The 15,550-nt window shown below is 39.9% G+C and overlaps 1 protein-coding gene across 1 annotated transcript in view; it reads right to left on the bottom strand.

Annotated features, from left to right (window-relative positions):
• Positions 1–1,573: 1,573 nt before the first annotated feature.
• Positions 1,574–15,550, bottom strand: part of selenoo2 (selenoprotein O2) — a gene marked incomplete at both ends in the record, with an annotated part of 34,186 nt that continues 20,209 nt past the window's right edge. The window contains one exon of the mRNA XM_083661399.1: positions 1,574–1,759. Within this exon, the coding sequence (XP_083517525.1) occupies positions 1,574–1,759 (186 nt within the window). The remainder of the gene's footprint in view (positions 1,760–15,550) is intronic.

The following is a 15,550-nucleotide window of genomic DNA, read 5'->3' as shown; positions in this document are numbered from 1 at the left end:
TTATTGCAAATATTGACAAACTATTACACACATACTGTATGCTACCAATTATATCAAAACACACACCACACAGATTCTGTATAGATTAAGACATTATATCAACGGTAGCCATCTTAAAGGGATCATTTTTGTAGTGATACTGCTTCAATTCATTAGACTTAGTTACACATACTTTTTAGCTGCGACCAGCAGTCACTTTGTTGGTCGGTTGGTCCACAAAAAGTTCACCACGCTTTAGCGGCCACAGATTTCACCCTAGGCTGAAATTTGGCATGGAGGTCAAGTGTGTATGTGTGAAGGTGTGTCTGCTTGTGTTCATGCCAATTGGCTAAAAGGGGGGCAGTGTGTATGCGTGGGGGGGGGGGGGGTTTGATTTTGAAATGCAGGATGTCAGAGGCAGAAGGCTGAATTTTGGCATGGCGGTCAAGTGTGTGTGTATAAAGGTGTGTGTTCGTGTTCATGCCAATTGTCTAAAAAGGGATGGGGGGATTTTGAAATGTAGGATGGCAGGGGACAGAGGGCTGAAATTTGGCATGGAGGTCAAGTGTGTGTCTGTGAAGGCGTGTGTTTGTGTTCATGCCAATTGGCTAAAAGGGGGCGGTGGGGGCACATTTTGAAATGCAGTTCCAGGGTGGCAAAGGCAGAGTAGGGTGGGCTGCCCCTACCATCCTGCATTCCAGAGATTCACATATGTGCTCGCAGCTTGTTTGTGTACAAAGTAAGAAGCAGACTGTAGAGTCCAACTGTCTGTAACTGAGTGCCAGTGTGTTGGTGGTGTTTTCAGACCCAGACAGGTCATTCTGTGACTGGTCATCTGAGCCGTCATACATCATCAGCTAAACACATCGACTTGTGTGTCAGTATGGATCATTCTGTGAACACATGCTGTTACTGCAACACTTACAACTTATTCCATGCATTGTAAAAACGTGGGAGTGGGGGCGGGGCTATTTGTGACCTGGTTTGACAAAATCAGTCGCATGTCGCACTGGCCCATTTGTGTAGCAACATGATTTTATGAGAAAATATTGATTGCTTTTGTCTGTTTTGGGGTTTCACCAGATTTGAGTAAAATAATGGGTTGGCTTTTTCATTCTGTGTCAAGATTATTGTGAAATTTGAAAGCTAAATGAAGTTTTGAAGCTGATAAAGGTAGAGTGACAAGCAGAACTAGCTTACTTTGTCATACTTTGAGGCCGTTTTTCTCAAAAACATAAAAGGGTGCATCTCACTCAGTCTTTGAGAGACAAAGATAAATGTAGATAAAGATATCAGCAGAAATATTACCTGTACATTCTCCTCTTTCCAACAGTGTATCAAACTCAGGTCACATTTTTGGAATGCATGTCCTGACAAATAAAGTGATTCTGAGTTGACTGTGATGCTGTTCTGTTATTGTACACTGCCTTTTTCCATACTCGCAATAAAAGCATGTGATCACACACACGCACACACAAGATCTATGCTCATACTGATGAACACAAGAACACACTGGATAGAGACGGCACACCGAGAGTAAACCAGGTGTGAGGTGGAGGTCTCTCTCCTCTGGGTCTGGGAGTCTTTATGAGGATCAGGTGATGCAGATGCTTCTCGCCCAGGCAGGAGGCTTCCTGTCACAGGCTGGATCCAGGCTGGTTCTGCTTTCTTCACACCTCAGTTCCCTCCCTTCCTGATCTGCTTCGCCGCATGAATATGGAAAACCTGGCTCAAGTGCATTTGAATATGGTTTCTCCAGAACTTCCAGGATCCTGCGGACCTGAGGGACACGGTTTGGATTAGATTAATATTATTGATCCTTTCAACCCGTTGTCACTCCCGACTCGTCAAATACTGACGTTTGGTGACCTCTTGGCGTCACTTCTTAAGGCACTGGGTACTGCTTTTTTGTCTGCTCTTTTTCATCATGCAGGGTAGTCCAATAGACTTCTATAGAACTCCCACAACATGCAGGGGAGTCTAATAGACTTATATAGAACTCCCACAACATGCAGGGTAGTCTAATAGACTTATATAGAACTCCCACAACATGCAGGGTACTCTAATAGACTTCTATAGAACTCCCACAACATGCAGGGTAGTCCAATAGACTTCTATAGAACTCCCACAACGTGCAGGGTAGTCCAATAGACTTCTATAGAACTCCCACAACGTGCAGGGTAGTCTAATAGACTTCTATAGAACTCTCACAACATGCATGGTAGTCTAATAGACTTCTATAGAACTCCCACAACGTGCAGGGTAGTCCAATAGACTTCTATAGAACTCCCACAACGTGCAGGGTAGTCCAATAGACTTCTATAGAACTCCCACAACGTGCAGGGTAGTCTAATAGACTTCTATAGAACTCCCACAACGTGCAGGGTAGTCCAATAGACTTCTATAGAACTCCCAAAATGTGCAGGGTAGTCCAATAGACTTCTATAGAACTCCCACAACGCGCAGGGTAGTCTAATAGACTTCTATAGAACTCCCACAACATGCAGGGTAGTCCAATAGACATCTATAGAACTTTAGTTGCCTAACCATAACTGTAACACAAGTTGTTTTAGTTGCCTAACCATAAGTGTAACACAAGTTGTTTTAGTTGCCTAACCATAACTGTAACACAAGTTGTTTTAGTTGCCTAACAATAACTGTAAGTCTGTAACACAAGTTGTTTTAGTTGCCTAACCATAACTGTAAGTCTGTAACACAAGTTGTTTTAGTTGCCTAACCATAACTGTAAGTCTGTAACACAAGTTGTTTTAGTTGCCTAACCATAACTGTAACACAAGTTGTATTAGTTGCCTAACCATAACTGTAAGTCTGTAACACAAGTTGTTTTAGTTGCCTAAACATAACTGTAACACAAGTTGTTTTAGTTGCCTAACCATAACTGTAAGTCTGTAACACAAGTTGTTTTAGTTGCCTAACCATAACTGTAACACAAGTTGTATTAGTTGCCTAACCATAACTGTAAGTCTGTAACACAAGTTGTTTTAGTTGCCTAAACATAACTGTAACACAAGTTGTTTTAGTTGCCTAACCATAACTGTAACACAAGTTGTATTAGTTGCCTAACCATAACTGTAAGTCTGTAACACAAGTTGTTTTAGTTGCCTAAACATAACTGTAACACAAGTTGTATTAGTTGCCTAACCATAACTGTAACACAAGTTGTATTAGTTGCCTAACCATAACTGTAAGTCTGTAACACAAGTTGTTTTAGTTGCCTAACCATAACTGTAACACAAGTTGTATTAGTTGCCTAACCATAACTGTAAGTCTGTAACACAAGTTGTTTTAGTTGCCTAACCATAACTGTAACACAAGTTGTATTAGTTGCCTAACCATAACTGTAAGTCTGTAACACAAGTTGTTTTAGTTGCCTAAACATAACTGTAACACAAGTTGTTGGCTACGGTCTCAGCATAAAGAAATGATGAAAAGGTGCGTTAACAAGTGATGCAAAGGGAGGTGCTGACCAAATGTCAGTACGAGTTGGGAGGGAGGGAGACTGGGTGACTGGAGCAGCAAAAAATAGGATTTAGATAGCAATACACTTCAAATACAAGAAATATATAAAAGAAATACTGTTTACAAATTACAAATTCAAATACAATGTTCTCATCATGTTAATGTTGTTTAATTCAATGCTGAGTCCTGGAATGAAATTAATGAAGTCGGCAATACCAAGCTCTTGAACATAATCATTTATTCAAGCACAGCAAATGGCATTTAACACAGGAGCCTGCAGTTCTCCTGGAGAAGGACCAGTCATGATGTCGTTCTGCCTGCCAGACCAAGAGACAAAGGTTTTATACCCTAACATGACCATCTCCTTGAATTCCACTTCAGAAGAGCTCCTTGAAACCTTGGGGTCGCCTTGAAACCTTTCCTTAACTAATATTCCATCTGAGCCTCCCCAGTCTAGCTTTCTGATCCTGACGCCGAGTTTGACAGCTCCATGCCCATCAATCCCAGCATCTGACTTAAAGATAACAAAACCCCATCTGGAAATGATCCTTGACCCACACTGGACTCCTATCCTGGCTGACCTGCTAAGCTATGGTCAGAGCAGAGGTCACTAACATCAAACCCACTCCATCTAAATGGCCTTGCCACCTGGCTTTGCTCAAGTTACTGAGAACAGATCCCTCAGAATAGGACACATTCCTGTATTGCCTGCAGTGGTCAAGAGTGGCCTTTCTTCAAATGAGAATAGTAACTATATTTCACATATAGTCATACTATCAGATATTACAATTAGTATGGAATTTACTACATTCCCCCCTCTGTGACTTCCTAAAGTCACAGAAAGAGTAAATCAATCTTAACAGAAATACCATTTTGTCTCTCGTTCTGCAGCGTACCACTTGTCATCAATAAAATCTGTTGTCACCCAACCTATTCTAAATTCCTAATTAGTCTTATTTAGCTCCTTTAATTTGGGCAGCCAATGTATGTCCATCTGCCAATCCAGTCAGTCTATTATCAGAGTTAAACAAAACAATAACAATCTAAGTTAATATTGTCATTAACAAGTAACATCTTTCTCATTGGTATAAGACAAAGTACAATTGAAAGGATGTATCTTACATCAACTGACACAGAGATGTCAAATCATCATTAGTAATACAGTGATGTAACAATATCAACATATAAATCACAAATGACCAGGTCAGACTCATATTAACTCAACCCATGTGATTCACTATTAAAGCATCACTAGATATAATCCTCTTTAAGACATCCAATCCATGTTTTCATACAGACTACAAAAGAGTAACAGTAGACTACTTAAAGGCAACAAATCTTAAGACAACATATCCTTATCATCCTATTAAACACTTTGAGACACTTGGAAATCACAAAGTCTAAACAGAAGTTCCTTCTTATTGTCTCTGTGAAATAAATATTATGATGAGCATAACTGTCAAAATAAAAATAAAAACACTGGGCCCATCAAATTTAATTAAATCAGCCGATGAATCCATGTGTCCATTCGCAGGCGTTCGACTGGTTAGCTGGGACACGAACGCTATCTCCACGACTGAAGGCAACGCGCAACAGTCCTCTCTGTTGCTATTCGAGTGTATTCTTGAAAGGGTATCAACCATGGTGGTTCCTGCAGCAGATCAGCACCCTTCATGGCTCATTCTGGTATGGCTCCTCTCTGGTCCTTGTCCCCAAGGATGAATAATGTCTGGAGCCCCCATCTCCTCAGTATGCATCTCCTCAGTATGCCAGGTCTGGAACTGGCATCAACTCCTTGTCATGGCCCGTCTGATTTTCTCTGAGAAGGCATTAGCAAGAGGATAGAATAGAGGTAATAGGACAGTAGGAAAATGGAGATGGCAATTAGTATTCTTATTAACTCAACCGTTTACGCCCTAAGATGCACGATACTTAGACAATATATGTTTCCACAATTCGTACTTTTCTTATTTAGGAAAAAATATCACAAGTCTCCAAGCAGACTTTGGCTTAACAGAGGTCTGTGGTTTGATTCCTGCTTCCTCCAATCTGCATGTCAACATCCTCCTTGGGCAAGACACTGTGCCCCAAAATTGCTCCTGATAATGTCGGCACCCTTCATGGTAACCTGCCGCCATCAGTGTATGAATGAATGAATGTACTAGTGATTGTACAACGCTTTGGATAAAGGTGCTATATAAATGCAGGCCAGTTATCAAGTCATCTGACCTTTCAGATCCAAATTCAGTCAAAAGGTTTTGACAATCTGTCAAACCAAACAGTGTATCGTGCATCCATTATTAAATGAATATCCTAAACTAAGAATTTCTGTTTCTATTTTTGAAGGTATTTAAATCCCATACTTACCTTGGTAAGCACTTCAATCAGTAATATTATTATGACCCAGTCCTGTGCATCTCACCATATCCAGGACTTGTTGTCTCTTCCTTTTCTCCAGTCCAGTCAATGCCCTTCTCTGACCCAATTTGAACCTGGAACGAATTACTTTACAGAAAACAACATTTCTGGACGCCCAGTCTAGACTTAGGCGTACAGTATCGATAGAAACTATTGTAGTGGAAGGCTAAAGTTCAAAGATTTAACTGAGATCCAGTGACACTATTTTCCAGATTAAATTATTTCAATTTGCATTTCAATCCTCTTAAATCTGACATCAGTAGGACAGATTAAAAACACATAAAGTCAAACATTCAATATGCAATTATGATTACAAGTTCAGTCTATAATATAACTTTTACAATACCAGTCCAGGATCTCATCTAATCGCAGAGCTTCCTGTGTATCACAAGCTGCAAATTCAACTTTCACCACGTCAGACTGATGACATCACCTAATCTGGACAAGAATGAAAAACAGACACACAAAGACAACACAAACAACCCAGTACGAACACAACTTGACCTATATATGCATAATTAACTTATGATCACTACTAGAATGATTATATTAACTAATATTGATGATCGACATATTACCAGAATCGTATCAACAGACTCTCATCTTCTCCTCATGGTTGTTGTGGTGGCTCTGACAGCTGTTTCCTATGAATTGAAACAAACGCTTCCCACGACCACAAAACTAACAGCTCAAAGGGAACTGAATCTTTATAACATAAATGATAACTGATTAACTAAATAATAATTGAGTATCCCAATTTTTATATAACTACATCAACTAATCGATTGATGTGTCATATCTTCCCATCATAGCAGACTCTTCACATCAAACGCAATCATTGTGTGCACTTCAATGAGAGCTTTTAACGGAATGTACTGCTAATCTTATAATTTGAAGGTTGTCAAAACACTCAAATCTGTGAATCAAATCAACCAAATATATATAAACACCCTTGTTACCACGCCTTTAATTCCCTATTTGTGTTCTGTAGTCATATACCCACCTTGATGTCCCTTAGGACCCAAAAACAAACATAATTTGATACTATATATATTTACCAAACACAACAATAATATTATTATCTTCTATACCTACCTCCCCCCTCGTCCCTTACTCACAAAGGGACAAATGTCATACTCTGCCTCTATGGGGAGGTTCAAGGGACAGCTGAACACCCTCTTCTCCAGACAGGTGTTTGGACTCCTGCAGATTTGAACCGCTGATTTTGTACTCAGAACTCTCAGTCAACCCATAGTGTATTATCTCTAGATCCGTTTTGCCAAATTTTATATGTTGTTGGATTTTATTTTTGACTTCAAACCACTATGTAACACTGCATCCATGCTGAAAAAGGTGCTTACACAAATAAATAGTACTTATTTACTTTACCCATTACATAGTAAAACGGAAGAACTCCCATGTGTCTTGCATATACACTATTGTGCCAGCACGTAGACCATGACACCAACACGCGATGAGCCGGTACAATCCTCTAAGGCTAAAATCACAACCCCATCTCAAATGTTTCCTATCACCCAAACACACACACACAGGAACCTAGTTGAAAAACTCAACCACACCCACAACTCATCAAAACACCAACTTTCAATTCTCTCCAACACATGATCGTCCAATGTGGTATCATTATAATGTAATTGCTACTATTGCCAGCTAGACGTATAAACACATTTCCTGTGAAACCACCTAGAACACGCTCGTGAACCAGGACTTAACCTGACTCGTCAATATGTCAGTAGGCTATGTCCTACAACTGTGACCTAAACACCAAATAGAAAACAAAGAAAACCTTGATATTAGCCTGTCCTAAACGTACACCATGTTGTGCCCTCAAACTTCAACCCATACTGAGCACTATTTTCCAGGGCTAAATGCGTCTGTATGTATCAGTGACATCATGCTTTTGTTAAACCCTGAAATAACCATGCAGTGTGACGTTCCAAGTTAACAGTTTACAGCTCTACCGCTATATGATGATAATCAATCAATTTCCTAACATATCATGCTACTGTATCTTACTCCAGTTACCAAATTCACCCCCCTTGCTCAAAACAAACACTTACATCCTACACAAAGGACCAGCCTGAGCAACATCTTGGTAACCAAACCACATCACCAGGTGGCAACAGCAATGGGACCCTATGGAGCGTGAGCCTCGCGAGGCTTGAGTGTCCGACTCTAGCCGGCTGACTGTCTATTTTCTATTTTTAAACTGTAAAAAGTTCACGCAACGTTAACACGACATGCATATGCTATGCATCAAACTCCTGCGCTACTGTTGTTCTCAACCAAAATGTTAACATGATAAGCTACATAACATAGCCTATAACCTAGTTTTCCGAGATATTAGGTTTGTTTGTTCACCACTCACACAATCTGCTACGGGGTCAGGATCATAAGAGGCAAATGACCCCACGCTGGTTCGTCTGTAATGAGATGTAAAAATTAACAGAACACATCTCAAAGCCTTATGGCCAACAGACTCATGGGAGGCATCTCTGCCCCCCTCTGTAATTATATAACTGTATTTTACTTCACTAAACAACTTTTGAAAACTATGTCAATACCGCAGCAGTTGTGAGATTACAATGGCACTGATCTTTAAATGGACAATTGAAAAGTTTGCTTACATGCCACAATGCAAAAGAAGAGACACCCCACAATAAGTTAAGTTATCCCTTATTTATCCCCATTGGGAAATTCATACCCACAAACTATTAAAACTGACATGATAACTTACTAAATCATAATGTAGCCTACATGTATCCTGTGTCGTCATTCAAATGTTTTGCTTATAACGCAGTACAGCTCAGTCTGTAAACCATATGTGCATGAGAAGGTGCGGTGGACTTTCAACGTATTATTTCCCCAATTCTGTCCCCATTCACGTTTTCCCTTTTTACTTTTGTTGTTGCAATAAAGCCACACAACAATGCGGATTTCACAAGACCACGTTCACCAGTTTACAACACGCCTAATCAGCAGCTAACCCTTTGTACATTTCAACCCTTGGTTCATTATGCTGGGTGCCAAAGCCAGTCATTTAGTCACTTAAGTCAGGAAGTGAGTATTGGGGGAGGGACCCAATGTCAAACATTCAAATCCAACTGAGAGAGGAGCTGTGTGCAGCCTTAAACCAACATCATTCCAACAGTAGTATTTGGTGGAGCCAGTATTGTAGCATTTGTATCATCATAACACGATTTCTGCTGAAGGCAAATACTTTCAAACGTGGCTCGGATGACGCATGTCCTATTGGCTGTTATTGACTTGAACATTTATTATCCACCGCTCCTATGCAATGCTAATGTGATCTAAACATTATGTGTTTGTTTACTGGTGTCAGTCAGAGATCTATACAGAATGTGTAGTGACTCCTACATCCTACTTATGTCCAAAAGTAACCATATAGGTCCACCCCACCTATAAAAATCCATCACCCTGGGCTAGTGCTATAGATTTCCTATAAAAGTACAAAAAAATGTGTATTTAACTATCAAAGCCCCCATTTTGCAAAGCCGTCTAATGAGCAAACACCTCGTATGTCCATTATTACCTGAAAACAGAGCCTCGGTTAGCAAGCTAGTGAAACTGCACAGTGCCAAATATTGATCTAAAACCCTCAATCAAATCATTATCGCAACCATAACTAATAATAATGATCATAATTAATTTAGCTGTCACACCCACATACTTTATTCCTATGTAATCTAATTCTCTCATCCCTTAACGCACAATTATTATGTCCCATTGTTGTTCCTACCGGCAGCCTTTGTACTGTACGCTGTTTTGATGTTGTCTCTTATTTTGCATGTTTATATTATGTCCTGAAGAATGCAGGTGCAAATTAGCCCTTAGCTAAAAACGACATATTTACTATTATCATATAAATGATCCATTATATCTCCTCATCTAGATCCATGGCGTAACGTAGGCTATTTGTTCCACCTTTCAGCTCCCTTCTATGAGAGATTAACGGAACAGAGATATTTTCTCATTTATTCTGCACCAATCAGAAGTCCACTACCTAGTCAACTGGACAACTAAGTCAACTCAATTACATTATCAATAACCACATCGCAATCCGCCATCCACAAAATAAACCCATGATCAGTATTCAATCAACAATCACTAGATCAATTGACACAAGCACAAGCAATGATCAATCAAAGCCTATCCCATCAATGCTTTCCCAACCAATCTATACTGAGGCCCTTGTATACTACTTAAAAATGATTGAACTTAAATGAACAGACTAAGAGTTAATCCACTCCTTTAATTTATACAGGCTACTAATTATCAAACTTCAGATAGTATTACAACCAGCCTAAATAACTTCATCAAATGTCAAATGAATTTCTTTATTTCTCCAATGTTACCTAAACAACCATTACCTCAACAAACAGCACTCTCTGCCCATTTAGTTCAAGCAATAAATCGACTCATCCAACAATTACTCAACACTGATAGACTTCAATCACACCAATATCCACTTAATCCATAAACCTCACTAATCAATCATGAATCCATTAATAACAACCAACTAATCAACCTGTAAATGTATAGTAGTCTAACTGAATCAAATCAACAGGTCAACCAAGGTCAGTCACAGCCTCATATTGTGATGTAGTAAACAGTGACTCACTTATCGCACCGAGCGCAGGTAATGGAACTAATGAGCGTCAAGTGTGACTGACTATCCAGCCATGGGTCACTCCGACACAAGGAGAGAGCCAGGGAGTGTGACTCTGGCCTGGGGAGCATACAGACATTCGCAGTGGCTTGCAGTGATCAATCATCTCCTCACCTAGCAACCCCAAGCACATTCTAAACTGTTACTTAAATAAAATAAAGATTGTCATTCTGTACATGTTACTCCTGGTGATTGCATGTGTGTTCTCTGGTTCGACACTTTATCCCACAAAATAATCTTGGTGCTACTGGTAACTTAACAGAACTTCCTTAATTCAACGCTATCACAAGCCAACATCATCCGACCTGCATCATGTTTACGCTCGCAGCTGATTTGCAGTCAGAATGAATAGTCTAGTTCCTGCAGCCAAGCCTGCTGCATCGCAAGGTCTTCTGGGAACTGTAGTTACTTCTAGCCATACGTCAATGGCTATACGCCAGATCGACACTACGTCACTCTGTAGGCGCCTCATAGAGGCACATGTCCGGGAACACCCACAAATATCAAATGACTTGACTGACTCACCGCAGACTATGCTGCGGCTCCATGTTTGGTGTTCCGGAGCAGAACACAAAGACGTCTGCTCAGATGCGCGTCCACTGCAATGGTTATTCAACAAATCATAAAAACAGCTGAATCAATCTCGTCTGTCTATGACACAAACTCAACCGTGACACGACAATGTTCCACAATTCGGCTAAAAACAGAATGCGAAAATCACACCGGAAACGATTACTCTAACCTGTTTTGCGAATGTAAAAATATAGGCCTATATAATTTGCAAACAAAAATGTAGTATCCGCTCAATTCTCCCTAAATAGTAGCTTACATTAACTAACAACCACTAGTCCTAGGCTCCTGATTGTTGATTGGCCAATCTACTTCCTGCTCCATGCTGCAAAGCACTCTGGGTATTGTAGTTTCAATGTCATATTCTGGTATGAACTGTAGTCAAATGCTATGTTCCCACCGTTAAGACGTATACCACGCTTGTTAACAGAAACTCCACTAATCATTTTAATTATTAATACCAGCCTATGTGCAACTAATTTTAAGACCCTAAACTCCCCACTACAGATGTAGAAAAACCCCTATTTAAGACTTTTTCTTGCAGTCCTTTCCCCTATTTTACCACTTAATGGGACCAATAAAAATGAAGAATGACCTCTACAGTAACCCCCGAGAGTTAAATTCAGCAGTGTATTATAACCATGTAAATAAGTAAATAAAACTAAACATAAACTGTTGTATATGTGGCCTAACTACACAACTAGACATTAATCAAAAGAACTATGTTTTTTAATGGTCGATACTCAGGGTGAACAGGCGGAGAGAGATCCATCCGCGCCTCATTGCGCATACAACAGGATGTTACTACACAACATAAAGTAATCCCTTATTATGTAGGCTAGATACTACATAAACTATTCATTTTACTAAGTGAATTTGTAATTAGCCTATCGTCCTATAGGCCTACATTAATTGACGTACGATGTATTCATGAATTAAATCATTTAGCTTATAACTCTTACACAACCATTTCCCCTTTCAGCCTCAGTTATAACCGCAGCACACAGAGCAACACACACATTCATTGATTAGGCAACTAATTTAACACCAATCAAGCACCCAATCGACTTTATAAATGAATATTCACGGATCATTGTACACATACAAATCATCATATAGGCTACCACTTCAGCCCAACGTTCCCACTAGGCTACTCCAAACAATCTAGCAGCCATCACATCTCTCACACACACGCTATAGTCTATCTGTAAAAAACCATCTTTGACCAATATTTATTCAGCTTGATGACTGTTCGCAGACATCCTCATTCACACACTAAAGTCATTCTTTTTCACTACAACAAAATACGAATGAAACTAATCGGAGTAGCCTAATGCATCTCACACCCGCTCAACTCAGACTCCGCACATCCGCATATCCTGCCCCAGCCTTTCCTGACAATGAATCAAACAAACAAACACACACACAAAGTTCTATAAGTCCCCCGCGTAACTCATCATTTAATAGATTACTCCCATATGCCTATTTTATTCCAATCCACTCTTATTCTTACTTAGACTGGCTATTTGAGGTCTGCTTATTCACGCTTTGTTAAAATAATACACACAGACGCTCCTTCGATCACACAGTCGCGCATACCACAGCTGTTCCATCCGAAATCACAATAGACGTTCATGCGCACATCACCACGCTCCACACTCTAGGTACATATGCGTAGATATATATATATATATCCTCTATTCTCATAGGGCTATAAGAATGACAAATATAGCTCTATTCTATTATATTCATTATCTAGTCGTTTTCATAATCAGTTTCCTATCAATCCGGTCACCACAAATTATAAAACCTATTTATTATATTCTAGCAAGATCCCACGCTAAACTTATAGGCTACTCTGCTTATTTTGAAAATCTCAAAGGAAATACACGCTCTTACTCTCGCCAACTTGCAACCAGCTACAACCAACCAATATTTCCTAATCCCTTTAGCGCTATTCCATCGCTGATCAAATAGCAACATTATACCCTCTATTTACTGATAACATACTGTATTCTTTACCTGTCGAACCACCCGTTACGCATTTTCCTCAGGCGGAACAGAGATCACCAGTCATCATTTCCACACGGAGCCTCTGAAAACGATGCACTCCACTGACTTTATTTCGCTCACTAAACTAAAATTTTACTTCTATTCAAATGTACTATTATCTCTATCTTAACTGTCCTCTTTGATGTGATGATATCGCGAACTGCTACTTCACCCATTAGACTAAAAATATAATTTAATTAGTTATTATTTCGACCAGTATCTTACAAAGTTGCTACTAACTCATTCCACCTCTTTTTCCTCCGACTTGCATTCACAGTGAAGCCGTCTCCACTCTCGCGACGCAGATTTAACAAGTCAATCGTTACTATGATTACTACAATATTGCGGTGATGATTTCAGTGATGACAGACTCGCTTTCATGCATGGCGTAACGTATATCATGCAATAATAATCCCGGCTTCACGGTGGTTTTACTGTTAAGTGTGAGCTGACTTTACAACGGCCTGACTTGTCGCCCGTTCAGGCAGCCCCAGATTGGACGCTTCTCGGCAGGCATAGCCGCAAATTTAGGGTGCGGGGCAGAGGCCAGACCGAGGGAAAAGATCCCACGTTTTGGCCAAAAAAAAACATGTTATTCACGCAGTTTGATCAAATATCGATTCATCAGAATTTGCTTGCCAAAGCCTCTAATTTTAAAATAACATTACCTCAGTAATCACGCGCACGCAGCCAATTGCACCCAGCCAGATATAATGTAATAGGCTATAATAGGCTACAGTAACAGCAAGCTCAGTGAAATAGCCACACCATCGCTATAACATATTTCATTTCAGTCAATATTGACAAATATCACATCACTCCTAATACAGAGATGCACTAATTATCATTTAGGCGTTTTAGGTAACAATTGCCTTTTGATCCCCAGCGTGAATTATGCTGCACGCTCTGCCTCAGCTGAGAAGCTGAGCTGTTTTATCATTCGGCTATATATATTCATTCCACTATTACTATCTTGTCAAACTAGTCGTCATATTTATATACAAGGTTTATTTATTTATATATATATTTGTAAGATCTTACCATAATACATTTTATTTAAACATATCACTCTTGTTTTAGAAAAATCTCCGGGGATCCCCATCTCCTCTAACTTGGCCAGCAAGACTCAGGCATCATTTTAACACTTTAACTTCTAATTTCCTGCCTGGCCCATACTTCAATTTAACGTGGGCTTATTACCTTCCTTTAAACAAACTTCTCATACATCAAAGCAGTATTGATCAGTGCAAATTCATTTCATCTGCCTTAATAGACTTGAGAAACACTCAAAAGCCCTCGCATTGTGTATAATGAAAAACAACGTAATCATCAGACTACTCCGTGCATTAAACCACTAATTAACTATATCTATTACTTCTGCCATGTAATGATCAGCGCGTCCTCATCCAAACTGTCTGACAAGACCCGAGAAAACTCAAAGGGCCAACGCATTGTTGAGATAAAGACACAAACGTAACCACACTAGCCTATTCTATTAAACCACTAACCAATTATCTCTATAAATTTGCATCCCACTCTGTTCTCAACTTAAACCTTTAACTACTTTTTAGTCATAGGCTACATGACAATCATGTCATTCCCTCTCTTTTTTATCTGGGCTAATTAAGCCTCTAAACCCCTGGGGGGCTCCCCCCTTTAAAAAAAAAAAAAATCATTTTTAACATCCTATGGCACAATTTGACAGTGTCAGATTCGTCATCACCCCAAACTGACGTTTACCCGCAGTAATCGTTCAGAATGTTGTTCTTATTACGCAATGTCAATAATCCGTCTTTACAACCACAGACTGGACTCTCCACTTGAGAGACCGCAGTGGCTATTAATAATCAGTCAGTCCTGTGCCAGCCATTTCCTAAAAAAAAATACCCCCATCTATCCCAAATTTAAAGCAGAGCCTCATCAAACCATCCCCAAACTCAGCTTGCCCCGCAAAAGGCACTTTTTCAGGTGCACGAATCAGCACAGCGGGAGAAACCCAGACACACAGCGCTCCGTTCAAAATGAGGATAACTCACCCCTGGGCCCTTTGAAGTGGGCGCAGTGCCAGGAGATCCTTCCGCTGCCGTATCGCGCATTTTCTGTCCAAATCGTGACGCCAAAATGTTGTTTAATTCAATGCTGAGTCCTGGAATGAAATTAATGAAGTCGGCAATACCAAGCTCTTGAACATAATCATTTATTCAAGCACAGCAAATGGCATTTAACACAGGAGCCTGCAGTTCTCCTGGAGAAGGACCAGTCATGATGTCGTTCTGCCTGCCAGACCAAGAGACAAAGGTTTTATACCCTAACATGACCATCTCCTTGAATTCCACTTCA

Source organism: Poromitra crassiceps (assembly GCF_964638095.1).
Source record: "Poromitra crassiceps genome assembly, chromosome: 2".
Classification (NCBI taxonomy): Eukaryota; Metazoa; Chordata; class Actinopteri; order Beryciformes; family Melamphaidae; genus Poromitra; species Poromitra crassiceps.
Note: the sequence above shows the minus strand (reverse complement) of the source record. Positions and strands in the feature narration are given on the sequence as shown.